General features: G+C 48.6%; 1 protein-coding gene across 5 annotated transcripts in view; it reads right to left on the bottom strand.

Moving 5' to 3' along the window:
• Window positions 1-22,938, bottom strand: part of NRP2 (neuropilin 2) — a 113,754-nt gene that overhangs the window by 24,828 nt on the left and 65,988 nt on the right. For 2 of the 5 annotated variants that reach the window (XM_025892785.2, XM_025892802.2), the window contains exons 12-15: window positions 19,879-20,019; window positions 8,353-8,615; window positions 6,741-6,837; window positions 5,548-5,583 (exon numbers count right to left, since the gene is read on the bottom strand). In XM_025892785.2, coding sequence (XP_025748570.1) covers window positions 5,548-5,583; window positions 6,741-6,837; window positions 8,353-8,615; window positions 19,879-20,019 — 537 coding nt within the window. The remainder of the gene's footprint in view (window positions 1-5,547; window positions 5,584-6,740; window positions 6,838-8,352; window positions 8,616-19,878; window positions 20,020-22,938) is intronic. The other 3 variants (XM_025892794.2, XM_025892811.2, XM_073879616.1) reach the window with 2 other exon arrangements.

Genomic DNA, 22,938 nt, shown 5'->3' on the forward strand with positions numbered 1-22,938 from the left:
ATTTTTCATTAATTACCATCCTCTAATTCTCCACAAAGTCTTCTCATTGTGTGAGATAATGAGAAACAGATATTTAAATAGTCAATAACGCCAAGTGTATTTGCAAGGTTGAGCAGGCTTCCATCTGTAACAGTTCTAAGCTCCCTGGAGGAAAGGGGGCAATGCAAAGGCAAAGAATTTGAATTGTGACAAACAATACGTTGTAAGAAGCCATGCATAGGAGGAGACCAAGGGGGAACAAGGACACAGTGGGTAGCGCTCCTTCCATTCCTATTGTGCAACTAGGGTTACTAATTAATAACCACTGGGAAACGTGGCCAGAACAGCAGCTAGAGTGAGTGGTCACTTCCTGAGTGCTGGATGTGGGGCTTCGGGCCTCCCATGAGTCACCTTGTTTATTCCTCGTGACCCTCAGATGGGAGACCTGAGGATCTGAGAGGACAAGCGATTTTCTCCTGGTTTGATCTGGAGGAAAACTGAGTAGGAGGGCAGAGGAGCACAAAGTAAAATGCTCAGAGGGAGCAGAGTCCTTGGAGGAAGTTCATAGCGCTGCTAAGTAGCAGGGTCAGGACCAGAAGCACGTGCACTGAATCTTCGGCCTGTGCAGGAACCCAGGGCTCAGATAACCTCTCTGGCCCACTGCCTATTTCTGTCCATTCTAGAACAAAGCCGCCCTTATTACCTCGTGCTTATGGCCACTCTGGTGCTACAAGGGCAGAGTTGAGGACCTGTGACACAGAGTCTCCAAAAACCCAACACATTGACGGTCTCTCCTTCTAGAGAAGAATTATGCAGAGCCCCGTCCTAACCAAGCTGGGATGGGACAGACGTAGTCCTCTCCCTCTCTGCCCCTGACTTTTGTCCAAACCTGTCTGAGGACTGTCTCAGTCAAGTTCCCACTGAGTCATGGTAAACAGAAAGCATCTCCCATAGCTAAGCTCATCAAATGTCCTCTGGACCTGGAGGAGTCCTCCAGGTCTCCAAAAGAAATGTTTTGAAGGCCACCAATGGTGAGGCATCTCTCTCAGAAGAAGAAAAAAAGGCTCAGGGCAAATAAGAACTGTTTAGGCCTGGCCTATCTTCAGAGTCCTTTCTGCACAGGTTGAAATGAGGTGCTAGGGAAGGAGTATTTCAGATACAAGGCTTGTTTAGTTGTGAGATTAAGCACACAACAACAAAAAAATGGGTTGCCTCCTCTAGAAGAGTTCACAGAAGATAGTAGAAGAATGTGGTCACGCCTACTCATCTGTTTGGAAGAAGAATGTTAAAGTACAAAATCTCCCTGAGAAATGGCTCTTCGATTTGCCTTATGAGCAGTGTATGGGGCGGGGGGGGAGGGGGGGCGGTCCTCGGGAGGCTTCCACGAGGCTAGCAGATGCTGCACTGAGCTCCCATATCTCTCCAAAATGCCCCTAAGTTCAGTTCGGTGGCTGCCAGTTTCGGACCCTTCTCTTCGGTGGCACTCACTTCTTGGAGAGAGGAAAAGTCGGTAAAAAAACCTGTTCTCCCCTTAGAGAAAGTGACGCTGGCAGCTGTTTAGATGAAGGCACGCTTGCAGGGAGGGGCACGTCAGCCCCCTTTGTGACAGGAGAGGCAGTCTGCGTGAGCAAACCTCACAAAGAATGCCTCGGTGTCCCCTTAGGCAAGCAATGGCAGCCAAGCAGTGACGAGGTTTACACACATCTCATCTCCATGCTCCCTTGCTCAGCAACACCTAGCCTTAATCTGGCAGCTGGAGACATCGGGGGTGGGGGGGTGGGGGGGGTGGGGGGTACGAGGAGAAAGAATCGCACACCACAGCTGCCTGTTGGGAACCCCGGCAGGCTTCAGGAATACTTCTCTGCCTTTCGTCCCACACCCCCTCTTGGAAGTGCTTCTAGGAGAGAAGAGCAGGGAAGCCAAGGAGAGAGGGAATCTGAGGCCAACCCCAGGTCCTGCGCCCTGGGATGGGGGACACTACGTTGGTGGGCGACGCCTCTGGGGGGTGGCCTGTGGGGGAATGAGGATCAGGAGAAAAGAGGAGAGATGGGCAGAGATGGACCAGTTGGCACCAAAGAAACAGAACTTAAAACCCAAGGCAAACCCCAGCCAGCTCTGTTGCTACCCCAGGATGGGTCTCCCGCATGACTGAGATGTTCACTTTCTCCTGGTTTTAACTGGAGGAAAATGGAGCAGGACCGTGGAGTGTGAAACCCAGAGACGGGCCCTATGGCTCTCAGAACTGGCCTGAGACATAAAACCCAGGCTCACAGACATTAGTAAGAGATACTGATGTTCCTTTTAGCATCCATCAGTGGTAGACATAGCGGTTCTGAATCCTCTACTGTAACAACCACGCATCCTGGGTGCACCCGTGCCCGGGATTTCCATGTGTCTCTAACAGGGAAGGTACCAGACCCAGTCTCTCTGGTCCTGCATTGTTCAAAGTCCCCAGCCTCTAATGTGAATAAAACCTCTTGCTTCTACTGTGAGCTACTAAAAATAACCACCTGGTCAACAACTACAGAGCTCTGATCATGGGCTTTCCATATTTTTACTGGCTTCTTTATTATTCTTTTTTCTTTTACTGAAAAAAGAAAGTATCGGTTAAGAGGAAATAATCCATCATCTTAATTATGCCACTTTTTGGTTCTTTCTTTCTTTTTTTTTTCCTTTATACAGTTTTTCATTTGTTAAAGCTCAAATTCTAGAAAAAGATACATGATGGCACTACATTTATAGCCGCAGCTTAAAAAAAAAAAAAAAAAAGAAAGGAAGAAAAAAAATGCACACCCAGGCTACATTGTTTAAAATGTGACTCATAACAACAACAAAAGTCTTCTTACAAATCACATGACAACGCAGCTTATTCATTCTCTCTCCTCCTTGTTCCTTCTCTACACATTCTCTTTTTCTCTACGGCTTGTTTCTCTTCATTACGGACTCACACCCTGGTTTACAATCAAAGTATACACACTAAGCAGAAAACACAAGGTGACTGGAATAAAAAGAAAATGTTTCATGGCAAGAAATGAGTAAGAGGCAGAGAATGAAAGACACTTTCAAATATAAAAGATCAAGAATACCTCATAAGACCCAGCCCAGAGGCCACTTTTATTGCATTTCCTTAAAGATTTTCCTAGTACACATCGGTCTCTCCTAAAGAATGAGATTGCTTCTGTCTCATGCTTAATTTATAATGGAAAAGAAAAACAACCGGGATTCAAAAAAAAAGTACTAACAATGTAACTGCCTATTGTTATTAGCGTTACACCATCAACTTTCCACATCCTGCCTGCCCAAACCTGATTTCTCTTTGTTTCCCTTTTTGAGTGAAAAGGCTGATTTAATCCCAGGACACCCACACCCCCACTGGGGCTGCCACTGACCAGGAAAGGTACGCTATGCCGGTCACTCACGAGGTTAGACAGAGCAAATGGTCATCCCCTTTCCTCTCCCCAGTAGAAGACTCTGCTTGAGTCAAAACCCAGAGTTGCATTCTGAGGTCAAAGGGGCCTTGGCCCAAAAGAAGACCGGCCCTGAGTTCACATTGCTACGGCCTCCGAATTCCGCGTACAACTTGCCCATGTGATAGAAGTTGTCCACTTTCAATTCCAATCCTGCCCTTGACTCTACGTTCCTTGGCCAAGTCTCTGCCCCTCAAGACTTGGTTTCCTTCTTCCAAAACGCCTGCATTCTCCAGAGACAACAGTCAGGGGCCAATCCATGCCTCCCATGCGCTGCTTTTGCTTAACCCCTGAATCCGCCCATCGGCAGCACGCCGGAGATGCTTACCTTCAAGTCACTAAGCCCTGTGTTTATTTTGGCTAAGTGGGCACTGCGGCTCTGATGATATTTTATTTATATATTTTGTAGAAGGGAATATGACCGGACTGTGAAGCCCCACGGTAAACAGAGCCTCAAGAACGGCACACACGCCCTGTGTTGTTGAATCTCTTAAGACGCAAAGCACTTAGCCCCTGTACCTGTCAGTCATGGACTCGGACATGCGGGCTCACACACAACACTGCATGCCCGTTGTCAGTCTTTAACCAGCATTCCCGGGAGCTTGGAGTCTTAACGAGCAGGTTTGACTTGCCCCACAGAAACATTACCTTGGGTCCTGGAATTCCAAGAACTTGGAATTCAACTGTGATCCCAGTGAGTCAGTTCGGATCTCAGCTTCCCTCCCCACACTTGGACCCGTATTAACATAAATCTCACACACTGAAGAGCATCAGCACAGGCCCAGGTACACACTCCATACTTTCACATGTGCCGTGGGGAGCGGGGATGGCGTTCGGGAGGCCCGGACAGGGGAGAAAGAAAGAAACTGTATTCTGTGTCCGTCTGTCATTCTCTTTCCTGCCACTTTCTTCCACACCGCCCCCCCCCCACCCCCGCCCCGCATCGTCTTAGAGGATGATGAGTGGAAAATTAGGCCAGATGATTTGGAGTCAAAAGCGCATCTAGGTGGCAAACCGGGAATTCATCTCTTTCTAGCCAGGAGCTGGACAGATTAATGAGAGCGAAGATAACGAGTCTAGACTTTGGATATAAAAATGACTTCCCTTATCTCTGGAATGCTGTCACCCCCGGGGTGAAGGCCAGCCGGTACAAAGAGGGCACAGCAAGCCTCGCTGCTGTTTGTATGAAAACCCTCAGGGGTCAGGTGAGGGGGAGTGTTGGTGTGTGCTCCGCCACCCAGGCCAACAGAATGGAAACCCTTTGAGGGGCTTCTAGACACTCAGCATTGGACAACTGGGTGGAAACTTCATCGGTGTCCAGTCACTGGAGCTCAAGGAGGGCAGGAGGTGAACCCCACTGCCCCCCACAGCACAGACTACCACCACCACCCTCGCTCCGACCGCGAGGCCGGCATCCCAGATTCGTCTCTCTCTGCTCTGCTCTTTACTTTGTTAGGGAGCAAATGTCCTGTTCTGGTTTGCAGTCCGGTATTTAAATGCTCTAACTCCAGGAGGCAAACATGGCTCCTCGTCCCCTTCACCAGACACCAGCTCCAGAATCTGCAACTCTTTCTCCTCAGGATCATCACTCCTTGTGTCTTTTCCCTAACTTTCTACGCTCGCAAAACCGCCTGCCACTGTACCTCACTGGGGGTTCAGTGCGACCACTGTCTTGGTGCCCTGCAGCTGGAAAGAAACTATCTTCAGGCGAAAACAAATCATTGCCACCTCGTTTCACTTTTAATTTACTACTGATTTTTGTTGTTGTTCAGTCTCCCCCACAGCCTCTCCTTTCTCACTACTCGTGCATTTTCAGCCTCATTGCTCCCCGTTGGACAATACAAAGCTGAGAGGTTTATCTGTAACCTATTTGTCTCTATTATAGGTTTCTAAACTTTAATTAAACAAGAGACAGTGAAGATCTCAAGCCTCTTTCCCGGAACCTACAGGTGTTGTTGGTGCCATCTAGTGGTGGGAAAGTGTGGTGTCTGTTTTCTCTTGAGAGATCTGTCAAGTTTGGAGGTTCCTTCCCCACACCAAATTCACATCACATGGGTGGAAGAAAAAGACATGCGAAAAAAAAAAAATTTTTTTTTTTTACCTTTAAAATTCTCACCTGCAAAAGCCGAGATGGGTTCTGGGGAAAAAAAAGAAAAAATATTGAGTTAGATAAGGGGAAGAAATAATGGGGCAGGTGTAAGGTATGAGGGAGATGACTTTTTGTAATACCCCATGGAAAGTGGCCCCATGTCCACCTCATGCTCTAGACTGTCTAACACATCATTATCACAGGGGCTGGGGAGCCGGGTGAGAGAGTCCCAAAGTTGCTTTGGAACAAAAGGTTCTTTATAGAGCAATGGGTCTCTAAAGCATTGTAATCATTTACCACTGATTACTTTCTCAGAGCCTGGAGTACGTTTAGATGCCTGGGGCCTAAAGGGACTGGGGTGGTCCCCAGGTGCTTCTGACATCAGCAGGCACACACACATCCAGGACCCATGTGCCAAGAAAAGCTCTCGGTGAGTGATTACAGTCACTCTGCCTAGTAAAAGCAGGTCCCATTCCTTCTCAGGATTCCCTCTTGCTTTTGGAAATGTCCATGTTTCCCATGGGAGACGGTCAGGATGCCCTTGGGGGTGACCTGGGTAAAATGTGTGCATCTTCTGTGGGCTGGCTGCTCAGCGCTTCTGTCCAAAGGGACAGCCATGGTGTCGTTCCTGTGCTGGTCACCTGGCATGCAATGCTGAATCTTACAACTCTGGGATCTTGGGCATTGAAGCTGTTAGCTTCGGAGCAAACTCTAAAACCTTACCTCACCTGCCATAGTTTTTGCCCTGCAGTTCATTCATGTAAAGGAACAACCTGGTAGTTGTGTTATCAGTCTGATATAACATATGTACTATTTTTGCTCACCAGTGAAGGCTTCCACTAAAAACATCAAAGCTTTGCAGCATGTAATTCTGACTGGCAGCTGTGCTCATCTTCTAGCATTTTCTTTGCTAAAAGTTGGAGTCTGATGATGGGGTCTTGCCACCCTGAGTCTCCATATGCTTAGTGCATGTCTATTTCTGCATGGGAACAGGAGCTAGAAGACTTCACCTCATTTCACACCCCTCCCATCCTGAATGCAGCCTAAGCTACAAGTGCATTCATTCCTTACCCTCCTGCATAGACCGTTGCTGTTCTACCCACGGGGTACAACTGGATTTGAAAATGGTGTGCTGCCTCCTCTTGTATATCCCAGCCCCTGGTGTCTTGTTTGGAAGAGCCACAAAGAGACAGGTGTTCACGTACCCATACAGTTCTCCAGTGGGACGTCGGTGCTTATCCGAATGTCGTCAACGGCAATTTCTCCTGAATGTCCTTTCCCTATGACTCCTTCAAACACAATCTAGAAGCCAGAAGAGCAAGAGCCGTGTCAACCCCCGGGGTCAAACAGTGCGAAGACTTCCCATTTTCTGTTAACTGCAGCTTAAAGTGCGTGTGTGTGTTACTGTACCTGGTGCACATCTGTTGACCACATGGCTATGGTACTTGAAATCTTAACTTAAAAAGAGTTGGTTCAAATCAAATGCATATCTGAAGGGATTAAAAATATATGTAACAAGGTGATGGGCAGTGTTGTCCAGTAACTGGAACACACTGATTAAAAGGACCGGAATCAGGACATGTTTGAAGGAGGGTTGAAATGTCCCTAGCCATTTTTGAGGTTCCTTTCTTATAAATCTTTCAAATGCCCAATCCACGTATTTGGTAACTCAGAGGACATAAGAGGTGGGGTAAGGTGAGAAATACAGTACGCTGGGTTTGGATTGCCTCTGGCATAGCATTGTCTTATGGCTCCATTATTACAACTAGGAGGGAAAGGATGTTTTCCTTCACCAAGAGTTGACGGAACACCTACTCTGTGCTAGGCACAAGGATGGTTACAAAATCGCGTAAGTACAACCTCTGCCCAGAGATCCTCACCATCTGACGGGTGAGATGAAAATGCAAACAGGTCCTTACAATACAGTGCATTAAGGTTTATAAATGGGAACGCAGGCCGGGGTGGGGCAGAACTCAGGACACCTTACAAGCTCCGGAGCGACTACCGGCTGCAAGCAGAAGCCCCTCTGCTCCGTGGTCTTCAATCATTCCTTGCTCTCACCCTCCCTAGGTTCTCTCTGCAAACGAGCACATGTCCTCTGGCAAGCTGAGCGAGCAGTTGGCTGCCTCACCAGCCGTCTGTTGCTGCTTCTCGTCTGGGGAGGAGCAGGTTAATGCCTTGGCTGGTTCTCAGTCACCTCTTCCACAGTGTGTCTACTCCTACCCAAGCCTCAGCCACAGCTGTGCATACCCATCTGTACCTCAGTCTTTCACTCTGTGGGGCGGATATAATAAAGCTCAACTCCTGGAGCGGTGGGGAGAGGAACCACTCATTGAGGAGTCTTTCTGGTTTGCTGGCCACTGAGTGCGAACAGCCACCCTCCCCTTCCCTCGCCTACTTGCCCCGGGACAGGTCTGGCAGGATTCTCCCCTCTCCTTGGAGTGCAGGGGGCTCGGCAGCCTTCCTCCCCCGTGTGTGGAGGCTGGCTTGTGTTTTATTTCCCTGGCTTCTGTGTCCCTTTGTCAGCCTACCTGATAGCAATCTTAAACTAAAATGGAGAGAAGAAACATTTGTTGGAAAGATTTCAGCAATATAAAAGGCAATAGGAGGAACAAAGAACCAAGTCTGGGTGTAGAGATAGGCACATTTTGAATAACAAATAAGAGTGTCATTTAGTTGCCATGGCAATGTGAGAAACACAATGAAAACAGCGGCGCTTAACCACGTTCCCTAATGATGAATGGGCACGGCCCTTTGCAGTATTGAAATACGGATCACAAAGATTCCCGGATCACCCACCTCCCGTCACCACCCTACCTGATACTCCATGTCATAGCTGGGCAAGATAATCCGCCCGTGTTTCCACTCATTGCCCTGGTCCTCGCGGATGACCCAGAGGAGCTTGCTCTCCTGGCTGGCCTCGCGCACCACCTGCAGCGCCACCCCGCGGCCGCCTGTGGCTTGGTACTGGAACTCCATGCACACGGGGCTTCGGGGCAGGTGCACGGGAGGGCTGATGAGCCGGGCGTACTGGCCCTCTCTTTGCCCATCGCTCTGCAGCCGCAAGAAATTCCTGTCATCTGTGGGGAAGAAACCCAGAGGTTCCCATTACACTGGGGAAAGAGACCCGTTTGCCGCTCTGCCCCCACCCCGGAGAAAGCCAGAACCAGAGTTTGGGGGTCTTGTTTACTCATGTCCTTGTTCTCCAGGCCCTGTGTTTTCTTCTCAAGCTTCTTTAAGAGCTTGGCTCAAAAGCTGCTTCCTTTTGAAGCCTTTTCGGGAGCCTTGATGTCGGGTTGGTCTTTCCTGCCTATTTCTCCGTATCACTTTCTCTGTGTCTTTGTATACAGATGGTACTTGGTGCAGTTGGCCTTACGTCTTGGCTGGTGGTGTCTGTGCCTGTCTTCCGCCCGCTAGAACCGAAGATGCCACACCCATGTCTTATTCACCATTGGCTTACCCAAAGGGCCAGTGCATCCTAATGAACTAAATTATAAGGGGGCGAAGTGGCTGCTAGACTGGAAGATGATTCTAGCCAGGTGGCTTATGCTTCAAGCCTTTGTCATCTTGGCTGGGCACTGGCCAAATGGAAGACATTTAAAACCGTCTGTGCTACTAGGTGGTACCTGGACTCTAGCGACTGTCGGAAGCCAGCGTCGACCTCAAGCGGAAGAAGGGATGGTGGCTGTGGAGGGGTGGGGGTGAGCCAGGGGGATCAGACACCTTACTCCCTTCCCTTTCCAGCCTGGGGAGGCCAGAATTGGCCTTTTTCAGAAGGCCAGGAAACAGCTCCACCGAGAACAGGCACAGTCATCATCACTAATGAAGGTTACGTGTTTAATAGAGAATATATACTGGATGGGAAATTAAGGTTTCATCCAACCAAATGTTTGGAGGATGGGCCTTTTGGCTGATTAGTTTGCAAATACATCAGACATCATGCAGAAGACGGAGGTCTTGTTGCCATTTGCAGACCCCATGCCCTGCAGACGCGGGTATGGGGGCCTACACCTGCAAACCCAACGTACACAGGAGCATTCTGGCCACTTGTACAGAAAACAGGGTGGCATTTGAGAAGACAATCTCACTGCCTCCTTTTGGCCCCAACACATCCTATGCCGAGCACTTCCGCAAGGTGGCGGGGAATGTTCACACCACACAGCCAGCACATCAGACCCATCATGTTAATCTGAGACACATGCACCCACCTTTCTTATTCACCAGGGACCGTGAACAACCTGGGCTTGTCAGGGGAGAACAGGCAAGAACTCAGAGCCTGGAATCAACAGGTTACTCTCTAGACCACTGGTTTGCCATTGCTACCCCTGCTGACATTGTTGTTCTAGCAAGAATGAGCGTGTCGCTGGCCCCAAAACAGTGCCTTCCTTCTTTCCCACAGCCATCTCTCTCCCTCCTTCCTGCCACCCCCCCCCAAGCCCGTCCAGTTAGATTCTCTAGGATTACTGCTCCAGAAGCTACCCTCCCCTGAAGTCAAATCAGACCAGTTCAGGATGCATAGTTGGGATTCCAGTTTGTCTCCTTAACCATCCAGAACCACATGTCTAATACCCCCACAACAGGAGACCCCTTCAAGGCCAGAGGAGGCACAGATAACCAGGAGCTGTCCACAGCACACATTTCCAAAGGTGGTGATCTGCCAAGGGAGGAGACACGGGTGCCGCAACCAGACACTCCAAGATCTTCCAAACCTACCCTACGCTTCTCCTATCAGATCCTGTTACTACCACTATTAATGATAATAATTATAAGTCATATTTGCAGAATGCTTTGCAGATTTCCAAAGCACGTTTACGTGCATTATTTGGTCTAATCCTTCCTAAATGCTTGTGAGAGCTCTATCTTCTGAATTTTATTTGTACAGGACGAAGATATGGAGGTCAGAAAGGTTCAAGGGACTTGTCCAAAGTAGAGAGGGTGGTAAGGAGTACAGCTGGACCTGACGTCAGGTTTTCCACCTCTCCTGTGGGTTCTTCACTTCAGCTGTGCCCCCAGGTACCTGCGCCACGTCCGGGCAATCATCACACTCTATTCAAGGCAAACTGGGCTTCCCCCCCACCACACCCCTGCCCCTGCTCCCGCTTCTCCTTCCTGCCACTCCTCCCTCCCCTACCACTCTACCTCTCCCACCTCTTTCGCTAGTTCTTCTCCTACCCATTCTGGCACATTCCAGCTAATGCCTCTTTTGTCTCCACAATTCGAACATTTTACTGACTGTACCACTGATCTTACCTTGTTTTTAAAAAGACTCGAGGCCATTTCTCATGCATTTCAGCAGGTAACCACCCACTGCCTCGTGCTGTAGTTTAACTGGTTCGCGTGTGTCTTTCCCATTACTCCAGTGAGATGACAGAGTCCCAGGCTTACACATATAAGGGTTAATACTCTGCTTCTTCTTCCTGCCCCTCAACAGTGATATATAGATGCTGCTACTCAAGAAAATTTTGTTCCCACAGATGAATGAATGACAAAAGCACAGATAAAGGAACAATATGAGGCTCTATATTCTCACAAGACACAAGAACAGAGGGAGAATCAGCTAGCCTTTGGTAATCCCACAGATTTAGATAATCTCTTCACAATTCCTTCCCACTCTCCTGAGCCAGCGCCCCTTTCAAAGGTGAGGAGAGCTGATAATAAGAGGGTGACCTGGGGATGCACCGTGGAGCCACCAGTGAGACCCCCCCAACCCCGATGCTCCTGTGCTCCAATAATTTCCAAGCCCTGACTGCTTCCACCTCAGATAGAAAGGAAACCAGATTTCAGAGACTTATTATTCAGCCTTCTTCCTTCACAGTTTCACAAATAAGACCCACTTGCTGCTTGAAATTTGCTTGGCAGAAATACTGTCACTTGTGTGAATTTACATTCTTAAGTGGCAGGGGATTCATAGCATAATGGTTAGAATTTAGTAAGTAAAATGTGTGTGGAGGTGGATTTTATCTGGGTCTGTTCTGTTTACCCATCCTGGTGCTAAAACTTCAGGCACCATCAGGCCAAAGGTCTCCCAGGCTACCGTGCCCCGGGCCCCAGCTAGCCCCCTCCTCCCCTCCTTCCCCCTCCTCTGCTCTCTCTCTCTCTCTCACAATAAGACGATAATCGCTCCGCATGATTTAAAGGACCACTGGAAGACCAGGGAGTTAATGCTGGTGGCGTGCTAAGCACGAGCAGCTGAAGGATCATAATTCAGTGCTGACATCTAAGCTAATCCACTAGTTTGCAGAATCTCAAGACAAGCAGGCCTCTGAATTTCACTTAGTTAAATCATTTGTGCCCCACTTGTCTGTTAAGTGCTATGAGCTCAAGGGAAGAAAGATGATATGTAAATTTAAGGAATTAGCAGTAGACATCAGTCAGAGGGACGCTGAGCCACAAAACGTCCCTGCCTGTCACTGAGGGGGCCTGATTAGAAGCAGGACGTCATGAAGGAATGGCTAAGACCGGGCAGGGCCCAGGGAGGGGACAGGACAGGCAGGGGCAACAGAACTGGTGTTCGCTGAACACCTACTGTGTACCAGCAGTTGTGCAGGAAACATCCTCTGCCTTTTCTTATATAATCTTCCCTGTGAAATCTAGGTCTGTGAAGCAAGTACTGTTTTCTCCATTTTTACCAGAGAGGAAATGGAGGCTCAGAGACTCGAAGCCACGTGTCTGAGACGGCTGCTAGCTGAAAGCACCACACAAGGGAGCAGAATCGCCAGAGCGTGGCCACTCATCTGGGCTGGAACCCTCGTCTAATGCTCACCCATCATTTAAAGCCTCAGTCTCCCTGTCTGTAAAATGGGTCTAATAAGAACATTACCGGAGAGGGCTGTGAGGAGAAGGAAATGGAACAGGCCATGGGGAATGCTTTGCATGGTAACAGGGACGTAGTAACGCTCCATAGTAACAGGGACAGAGTAAGCACTCAATAAAAGCTCTGATCTTTATTACTACTACTACTATCATTACACATACTGACTCCTATGTCTTGCCTTTTTTTTAAGAAAGAAAAAGGGCCAAAAGAGCACTAATGACCTGGGGAGACCAGTCCTAGACTCACAAGGAAGTATGGTTTGGCCGGAGGGCAGTGAAGATGCTCCAACCCCAGCAATCAGTTGGCCCCTACTTGTGCACAATACGCTGCTTACCACATGTCTTTCCTGTCACTGTATAGGAGATGAAATAAAATACTACATGATTCTGGAATGAGAGTGGGACCTCAAGAGACAGCTTAGATCGGGTCAGCCCGGCTGCCCAGAGGAACCACGCTGAAAACATCCCCAGGACAGCTGTCTACCCTCTGCTTTAAATTCTCCAGAGCAGGAGTTTCCTAGGCCACATCAGCAATGTGTTTTCTGGGTCACAACCCTAACTGTCAGGAACTTCTTAAATTCAGTTTTAAGTTTTCCTGCTGTCACTGAGACACATGTCCTCCTTCTATCCCTGATGGAGCACTGCCAATTTCTGTCCTCTGACTTGGAAACATTTTCACTCGTGAAGAATTCAGACCCGGAGTCTTCGCTTTCTTGGGAAACTCAGCCCTTGCCTCTTCAAATGTCCACTTTGGGGGGCTTTAGTCATGGGGGTAGGTCTACACTAATGCTCCTCTAAGCTAAGTGCTTCAGTTCTTTGAAGTCACGGCACCCACATATGTGCTATGAGTGAAGTCTATTTGTGTAGAATGTTCTAATTTATGGCCTACCACTGCCAAACACAGAGGAAAGTTGTAAGCACACAGTGGCTCTTGATTAGATAGAAATCAGGTGGATAGAGCAAAGGGCTGGCATGATGCGGGGGGCGGAGGGCTTTAGCTATTGACTTGGACTTCAAGGAAAAGCCCTTTGGATTGTTAAGAGGTCCCCAGACATGACGATTGAGCAGCTCAAGACCAGCTCTGCCTGCTGGAGACTATCTTCTTGTTCTTGTAGCCGAGGGCAGCGATGCTGGCCATGGAGAGCTTCCAACAAAAAGACAATAGAAAGGAAATACGTTCAGTTGCTGAAAGAGAGGGAAGAAATAATGTCCCAGAGATACAATCCCTCTCCTCCTGGACCTGACATATTTGGGAGGCATTTTGTGACTAGGTCCTTGACTCAAAACATCTGTTGTTGCCCATGACACAGGGAAAATAATCACATGGGAACCAACCACAGGAGTTCAAAAGGGCAGGGAGGACGTGCAGAGAACAGGGTCATTCAGGCATTTTAACCTGCTGCTGTCTCTAGAAAGGATCTCCTGATACTTCACCTGGCGATTTATGGCCACATCTGGCTTCAGCTGCAGGAGTGCTGTGTGTGCACGTGACTGTGGCTGGTCCAAGAGCAATGGAATCGGTTGTGTCCACACCTTACCAAACCCTGAAGTACACCACCGGTCTGATCGTCCTGGCTACCGCAAAGCCAAACGCACCATCTGTCCGACACACATCTCCTGGCTCGCATCTTGCCCTCCCACTAGAACAACCATCTGAAAGAATATTTAGTGCTGCAGGAGATGTAATCTCTTTGTATAGGTCATGCTTAAACCATGAGTCAGCCCCTCAGCTGGCCTCCCAAGGTCTGTCTATCTCTGCTAAGGGTCTCAAATTAACAACCGGTTAAGGGAAACACTGATTTTGGATGAACTCAGCAGGATGTTCTCAAGGTTTACAATTGACCATTTTGTGAACATTTGAGGTCTCAGGTCTGGTCTTCCTGAGCTGGCTCTTTTTTTTTTTTTTTTTTTTTTTTTAATTTTTTTTATTTTTGTATGTCAGCTTTCATGAAGGTTTTGCAATTGAGGCAGGCTTGTCATCATTCTGCCCTTTCATTACCAATCTGCACACTGCTGGGCAACTCAGCCAATCATGACTTTCAGAAAAAAGGGAAACGAAACAGATGAACATAGAAGGAAGGAAGGAAAAATAAAATAAGAGGAAAACAGAGAGGGAGGCAAACCATAAGAGACTCTTAAGTACAGGGAACAAACTGAGGGGCGGTGGGGGAGAATGGGGCAACTGGGTGACAGGCATTAAGGAGGGCACTTGAAGTAAAGAGCACTGGGTGTTATATGCAACTGATGAATCACTGACTTCCACCTCAGAAACTAATAATACACTATATGTTAATTAAATTGAATTTAAATTAAAAAATTTAAAAAAAGGAATAGTAGCGTCTCTTCACTGCTGTCTTTTCTATAAAGTCAGAGATTTTTTTTCCTTCCTGTTTTCCTTAAAGAAGAGCCTCTATGCTTTCCTTTTCCAGGCGAAGGTATTCTTTGAATACTGGCTTTCTTTTAGCCAAATTGCTCTGGTCTTTAGTTGTCTCCCATAGCCTGAGCCCGAGAAGCTCTCGTCTGGCTATGAGCAGTGGCTGTGTCCTGCCACATCATCCTCTTTCCAACAGCAACTCAAGCTAATGCCAATGCAGAGTCTGGATCCTCTGATGCCCTGGTCCCACCTACAGGGGAGGCCTTTCGAGTTCTGAGAGAGTTGCTTTTTCATTCACAGGGTCACTACTAGCTCCCTGTCAAATAGCAAACCCATCATGAGCAAGTTCACTTATCAATTTTTTTCTGTAATTTCTTTGCAACCACCTACCTCCCCCCCCCCACCCCCCACCCCCCACACACTCAATCTCTCGCACCTATCCCCCAGTGAATCACCGTTCTGGTCCTCTACTCCCATGGAGTTTATAAATGGCCCAGTCTGCAGCAAAACAGCCCCACGATATGTTAATAACTCTACCGCTGACACGTGATGGAATAGCTACCATTAACAACATTCAAGTATTTCAGAACATTGTATTCTTAGTCTGTCTTGAGCTTGTTTTTGAATCCAGAGTAAACATATAAGTGCTAGGCAGCCAAAGCTCTGTCTTTTCATAATGGTGTACTGTTACAAGTAGGCATTGCCTGTTTTATTTCTTATTATTTATTTATTTAACTTTAAGTAGGCTCCATGCCCAATGTGGGGCCTGAACCCACAACTCCAAGACCAAGAGTCACATGCTTTACCAGCTGAGCCAGCCAGCACCCTGCCTGTTTCCGTTATATCACTTCCATGATTTGGAGTGATTGAAATGAAGTACTACTGTCACCATAGTTCATGAGGTCAACAAACGTATAAAAGAACACACATGTAGGGAGCCCACACACTTGAGGATTCGGAAGCTGACCTGCCAAGGTCCGCTCTTTCGCTAGTCTTCTTGTCTCATTCCCGATAATAATGATAATAATAGTAACCATAACTATTATTATTATTATTACCACTATTATTACCATTATTTGTATTACTTAGTATTTACTTTTTTTTTGGTCAAATGAAATAGTTCCTACCCTATCTAATGCTATGCTACTTGCTTACCTTACTGTGGTTGCTCACTGAGGTTGAACGACATAATGACAAAAGTAGCTGTCACTGGACACTCCCACCAAGGGACCACAGAGAAGGCATGTCCACCTAATTACTTGCTTCTTGGTTTACACTGCCATCGGTCCCCTCTGTGGGGAAGCAGCATCAGCAAGGACCCCAGAGATCACGCACACTTCAATACCAAAAGATGCCTACGCAGTCTGACCAAGACAATCCTGTGATGACGGCCACGGTCTACATCTGTGCCGTTCGATATATCCTGGCCACCAAGCCCCTGAGATGAGGAACTAAAATTATAGCTGTATTTAATTATATTTAACTAAAATTAAAATAGCTAGTGGCTACCATATTAAACGGTGCAGCTCTAGACAGGCGGACTCACCACGGCATCTCAGAGTTTTTACCTTGTCCCTGAAACACAAGAATCTGATCATCCTCAAAACTGGGTTACAATCATCGCACTTGAGAATGTCTCTAGAAAATACTATGGCTCCCACAAGGGAAGACATTTTCTGTGAGGCTGTAGCTGCAGAGAAAAGGCAAAGTGGCTTCTCAGAGGACATGGGGCCGGCTCCTCTGCAACCACCAGGGGTCACTGAATTCAGGACAGGGTCCCCAGGGGCTGGTGTGAGCACACACTCCAGGCTTATAAGCTACAAGCAAAGAGCTAAAAGAAGGGGTTCTGAGCGGCTTGAAAGACTATTTTGAAAAACAAAAACAGGGGCATGAAACCAGTGGTGTCTTGTCAGCCTTAAGCAACTATTACCACTGGCCAAAAGAACAGAACTAATTGCTGACTTGAAAGGAAAAGAAAAAAAAAAAAGGACAAAACAGAACATGAGAAAAGAACTAAATCAGAAAATATCTAAGGAATGTAAGTTGTTTCCACAGACACTTTTAAGCAAATAGGCTGTGTATGATATTTCAACATGGCTATTCCCCGACACCCCCCATGCTCGATGAAGACACCTCCTTTCTTACACGCAATTACTTTTGCTTAGCTCTCCCATAAGGGGATAAAACATATGGCACACTTCTCTTAAAGAGTGTCTCCTCTTTGTGGAGTGGCGAAGTGTGGGGGACACAGGGCTTTTGGGTTTGACTGGAAGGTCCACCATCTGCCCTGCCCTTGATCGGGCACAGCTGTTTCCCCTCTCCCAACTGCTCCCCTCGGGCACCCCCCCTTTTTTAAAAGAAAGGACCACCCTGAACAGAAAGGGCTTTCTATCCTCCCCTGCTTAAAGCCCCATATCGAGCCTTGTAAGGAGAAGGAAAGTAGCAAATACAGCAAGTGACTTTTAAAATCATCAGAGGATAGAAGGAAGGGTTCTGAAACCAACAGTATGATTTTGTTTTCTGGAGACAGGTTATAAGAGCCACCTTTTTGAACTTCAGGGATTCCTCTGGAAGAGGAAAATAATTATTTTCCTTCTCAATATCTTCAGGGAGAAATAACATTAGATCGAGGAGTTCCTTATGGCCCTAATTTTCTTTCTGTCCCCATCCATCCAGCCCATGGTTGGAATTCTGCCCGCTTTGCGAGCTTGCTCTGAAAAGCCCTCCCAGACCTCAGGGTGTAATGAATCAATTGGAATGAGGAGCTAGAATTTCCAACCGGTAGCCAGGGTAGCAGAAGGGGCACTCAGGTGAGGGTGAGGTCTGAACCAGGGAGCAGCGGAGGTGAATGGGCAGAGGGACAGAGGTGAAGGCCAGGCTCAGATGGACAGTAACCGAAGCTCTCTCAGAAGTGTCACTTGCTAATTGGTGGCCTTGTAGCCTGGACAGGGCTGGCCTCCGAGAGAAAATCTGCTCAGAAGAGTGCAAGGGAGAAGGCCGAATTCTTAGGGAGAACCTGAAGACGGTCGCTGAGTAAGAGCCAGTAAACCTCCCCATGCTGCGTCATCTATGTCCCTTCATTCAAAGTGCCTCCGCCAAGCTGCCCCCTCATACCCACCTCACGCAATGCGCATGCACGCGCATGACGCACATACACACTGCAATCACAATCAACCATGCGCACACACACAGAGGTTCACATGTAAGACATGCATACAAACACATGCACACACATATTCACAGACACACCAACATCTACACATAAAACGCATGACATGTGCACACACACACAACCCGCAAACACCTTGAGAAAGAAACACCTACGCTGATGCATAAAGACACCCATAACCCACAAGTACACACTATGCCTACACACGCTGACGCATACCCCACAAACCTTCTATATGTTCAGATATAAAGTGGAGGTTGGGAAAAACAACCAATTAATTGGGCCAGGTCTCAAAGGAGAGGAAATGAAATGAAAAATCCAGGCTGGATTATAAAAATAAGTATTTTTTTTTCCAACGTGCAGGAGGCTCATTATATTAATTAAACATTATTGCAGTGAACGAGAGGGGGGAAGGTGATTAAGACTGGGACGAGGGTAAGTGTTCTCTCCTGTTGCCCGAGGCCACGGTGATCTTCAGATATTAATCTCTCTGAGCACTCAAATGCTGAAGAGATAAACACTTGAAATATGAAAATGTTTTTCTCCAGAGCAGACGCTGTGACCCTCCAGGAAAGCAAGTGCAGGCTGTGTCAGGAGGCCAGCCTACAAAACTCTCCTGGCATCTCTCCCACTGCCGTCCCCTGGGGGCAGGGGACACCGCCAGTCCCTGGGGTTGAGGGGCAGCAGAGCTGCTCTGCGGAACCCTGCAGAAGGAGGGCGGCCTCCTCCCCCTTTTATTCTCCAGTCAGGCAACATTTGATCTACCAATTTCCAGAACGGACCCCTGTGCTCTCAAATGCTTATGGGGCTCCGAGGTCCAGGCCAGGGGTGCAGAACAATGAAAACCTAATGTGTGGTGGGCTAGAGCCAACGTGTGCTGGCTTGCGAGAGCCGGCTGTTAAATTTTCTGGAATGTTGCGAGGCAGTTGTTAAGCGCAATCATTATTAAAAATTAAATGACATAAAGTTACCATTAAATAAGTTACATTAAAAACGAAAGATCATAAATTCTCAGAACTCAACACCTGCTCAGTATTTGGATCCGTCTTGCCAGTCTCTATGCTCCTGAAGTCATTCCTATCTATCCGAGCTGTTTGATGGCAGAAAACGATCTAAGGCTGTTTATATTTCCCACCTTTGCCTCTGGTGACGTGTCAGTAGCATAACCACGGGGTGGTGGTGGGGGGGGCGCTTGACGCCACTGAAAGTGGCAAATATTACAAGGCAGGGTTGCTCTCTTCCCCCGTCCCCAGGGAGCTGGTGGTTCAATGCTGGCCAGAACCCTGCTGTAAACACACGCTGCGGTGGACAGAGGAGACCCCTCCTGCTCCTGCAGGCTGAGGAGGGCTCAAGGCAAGCCCTCTCCATCCACAGTGCCCCAAGAGGCTGCCCAAAGCCGGCACTCAGAAAGGGCAGCTGAACAGTGTGTTGGGGACTGTCTTCCAGCAACACTCTTCCAGAAGCCCAGTGCCAGCCAGCTCTGCGAAACCCCACGGGCATGGCAGCATTTTGGCCCCTCAGCTTGGTTTGCTACCACTGTGAGGATACTCTCAGAGAAGTATCCGTCGGGCTGGAGGCCAGTGGTTTCCTAAGGAGGCATTTTAGGAACGTTTTAGGAGTGGACAAGAGGCTCTGTGATGTCGGCCAGGAGCACTACAGCTATGGTGACAAGGGGGCACCGCCTCATCCCGCCTCCCGAAACCTCCCAACTACTCTTCCTTTCTTCTTTTTCTTTCTTTCCTCTTGGCCTCTCTTGCTCCCTCCTGGCTTCCGGGCTGCACTGTGAATCACAAGACAGGGCTAGGAACCACGACCCAGCTCTTCTGTAGGGTAGACGCTGTGAGCAAAGACTGTGGTGGTTTGTGGGCACGGAGCAGAGGATTGCTCTGTGGTGGGAAGTTACGACGCTTGTCAGGGCATCTGAGGCTTCAAGACGGGCAGCAGGCTAGCCGTAACTCTCTCCTCTCCGAATCTGCCGCTGGCTTACCTGGAAACGTCCGGTCGTTTGGGCTGGAGCTGCCGGTCCAGGTGCTCCTGAGCCACTTGGCATGGTCGTACATCCAACCACAGGGCTCCTCGGCGAAATCAAAGTTGCAGTTGAATCCTGAAGGGAGCTGCAGATCTTTGTCTGAAAGCGGGGGGTGGGGGGGGAATAACCCAAAGAACGCAAATGAAATGGGTTGGGACAACGGCCACAGTGGTGCTATTCAAAGCGCTGGCAAGGCCTAAGTGGAGGGCAGAGAAAGAAGTGGCTCCCTTTGCTGATTCATTTAACTCATCTTGGCGATCGTTGGCTTTTGGGTCAGCCTTTGGTCTCATCCTTCCCAGGCCCGAAAGCCAAGTCTGCCAGTGGTTCCCATAGTAAGCAATTATAAATGAGGCCACCAAATGGCTTCAGGCTCTAATCAGGCTCTTCTGTCCACCTCAGAGAGCAGACAAATGGGAAAATTGCTGTTCCCTAAGTGCCAGAGAAGAATGTCTCCCCAGTGCCTCAGTGGAAGGCTGGCTCCTGCCAACCTGGCTCTCACAAGTGATGGGACAGCCCATTAGCATCCAGAGAGGCTGACATGCCAGGGAGGTGCTGGCCAGGGAGGAGAGAGTGAGCTCTGAAACAAGGAAGGCTTGTTTGTCCCCCCCTTCACCTCCTGTGATAGGTCTTCCGTGCCAGGACACAGGGTCAGCTCGGCCTCCCTGTGGGGCAGCACTGCCAGGTGGGCGATTTGGCATGGTAGGGCAAAGCAAGGGGCCAGAGCAGCCGGCCGCCTTGCTCAGCACTGGCCAGGGGCAAAAATAATCTCACATGGCACCGAGTATCTGCGGGCCAAGATCCCAGGGGCAGCAGGGAGTGCCTTCCTCATGGAAATGTCAGAAGTGACCGCACAATGGCTCGTCCCTGTCTGCTCAGTGGTCCACCTAAGCCGGAAGACTGAACCCAAAGACTTTCTTTGGAGGCTCCAGTCAGCTCTAAAAATCCACTATGAGCTGGTGCCAAAGATGTGATGAAGCGGGGGCGGGCGTGTGGAGGTGGGAGAAAGGAAACGGGAAGCCAAATCTGGATGCTTGCCGGCAGCGGCTGCAGAGACAGCGGAAAAGTGCTGGCTAACAGTAGTAGCCAGGAGGAAGTGGGGTCTTTGGCCTTCTCACTTCCCTTCCCAGGGTTCCCAGAGAGGAATTTCCGTGGGGAAGGCCTAGAATGCAGGTTAGGAAGTCTACAGGGAACAACGGCCTGGTGGAGACAAATTGCTCACACCATGGGGGCGAGGGGAAGGGCGCTGCTGGCCACCGAGGCAGACCGCCACCAGGCCCTGGGCCCTGGCTGTGCCTCCCCATCTCAAGAGGGAGTATTTTATGTTTGCCCACCCTTGGCCAAAGTCAGCCCAAGGCAAGGAGAAACACATGGAATCGATTACAGAAGCCACAACCTGTGGCTTGGAAAAGTCAGCCCTTAGCCCTCACCCCCCCTGCTCCTGACAATTTCTGAATTTCTATTTTTCCATTAAAAAATATGGAGTAATTCAATATACCATAATTCCTCTCTCATGTTTACACGCATATTCTGTCTCAGGAACCAAATTCCACAAAGAAACCTTCTGCAAAAAAAAAAAAAAAAAAAAGGGAGGAGCCACCAAAGAAAGCTCAAATGAAACAAACCACTATAAACGGGGAAATGACATTAAACTTCTGAAAGTTTACAGCAGAACTCTTAAATTTTCCTCTGGATCACCATTTAGATAGAACCCCCTCCTCCTGCCCTCCACCAAGCTAGCTCTGCTAATCCGATGCCCTATATTAACTCCCTATGCATTCCACCGCGAGCTCGCAGACCATCTTAAACGCGTCTTGGAAGATTCTCCAAGTCTCTTTCTCCTCTTCATAAGACAAAAACAAGTTCATTAAAATGTCAGAATCTTGTATTCAGCTCACCCTGACCAATAGTGTTGCCCCGCCCACACAATATACAAAAGCACATTCCTAAAAGCATATGCATTAAATTATCATTTTTCAGTCACACAACTTCAGCATTTATGTCTGGCTTCCCTCCCATTCTCCTCTGTAGCCACTTTCTGGAGGCAGCCACTCCATCAGTGGAGTGGTGTCGGCGCGCGTGCGGGGCGCGGGGCCTCACAGACTGTGCCATCTACCTACCAAGTCGGTGCTATGCTGTGTCTCCACCAAGTCTCTCCAAGTCTCCCCAGGTCTCTCCACCAATCTCCCCTCATTTTGCCTAATGAACATCTAATGAGGATCAGTAATTTACTGTAAGTGGAGGTTGTCGAGCCTTAAATTCTAGCCCCAAATGTCAGGTATTCCAAAATTTGTGGCTTGTTAAGAATGTCCTCATACTTGGTAAGGTGACGTCCTTTTGGGCTCTGCCAATTATTGTTTTTACCTCACCCAGGTGCGTTCAGAAGATGAAAGAATGGTGATACAGAGCTCCCATGTGAAGAGGCTGATCTGGAACGAGGAGCCCCTGGGATCTGAAGGAAGGGTTGAGGTGCCTTTGCACCTCCCTGCCTTTGTCACTGACCTGTGCTCACCCCCCATGGAGGATGGGATGTGCCATTTTCTGAAGCCATGATTATTACACTTTCTCAATCAGCAGTGGGTGAAGACACAGGGCAATGCGGTCACGGAATGGTTAACTGCTGAGTTAACCTGACCGCCGCGCTCCATGGGCCAAGTCACCCCGATGACCACCAGATCTTCACCTGACTTTATAGTGGAGACACAGCTCAGTACAAAGAGGCTGAGGATTCTAATGATTCGAAGTGAGGGCTAGAAAGGGAGGCTTCTCAAATGAGGGGTCCTCTCTGGATGGACCCTTATCTCAGCTGATGACCAGTAGGTTCATGCCTGTAGGCTGTCACTGGTTGGTTGTTGCACTATGTGAATGTTTCTAGATGGGTTGTAAATGGCCACTGCCCCAAGTTCCTGACTACCCACACCTCCCTGACCTTTGATCAGGGGACGTCCAGGTCCCCGCCCCAGCCACAGGCCAACTGCCTCTGATTGTCGGCACTGTGCCATCCCAGATGAACTATGACTC

The sequence above is a fragment of the Callorhinus ursinus genome, unplaced genomic scaffold (assembly GCF_003265705.2).
Source record: "Callorhinus ursinus isolate GAN/ISIS: 27379988/994484 unplaced genomic scaffold, GSC_fseal_2.0 scaffold2, whole genome shotgun sequence".
Lineage (NCBI taxonomy): Eukaryota > Metazoa > Chordata > Mammalia > Carnivora > Otariidae > Callorhinus > Callorhinus ursinus.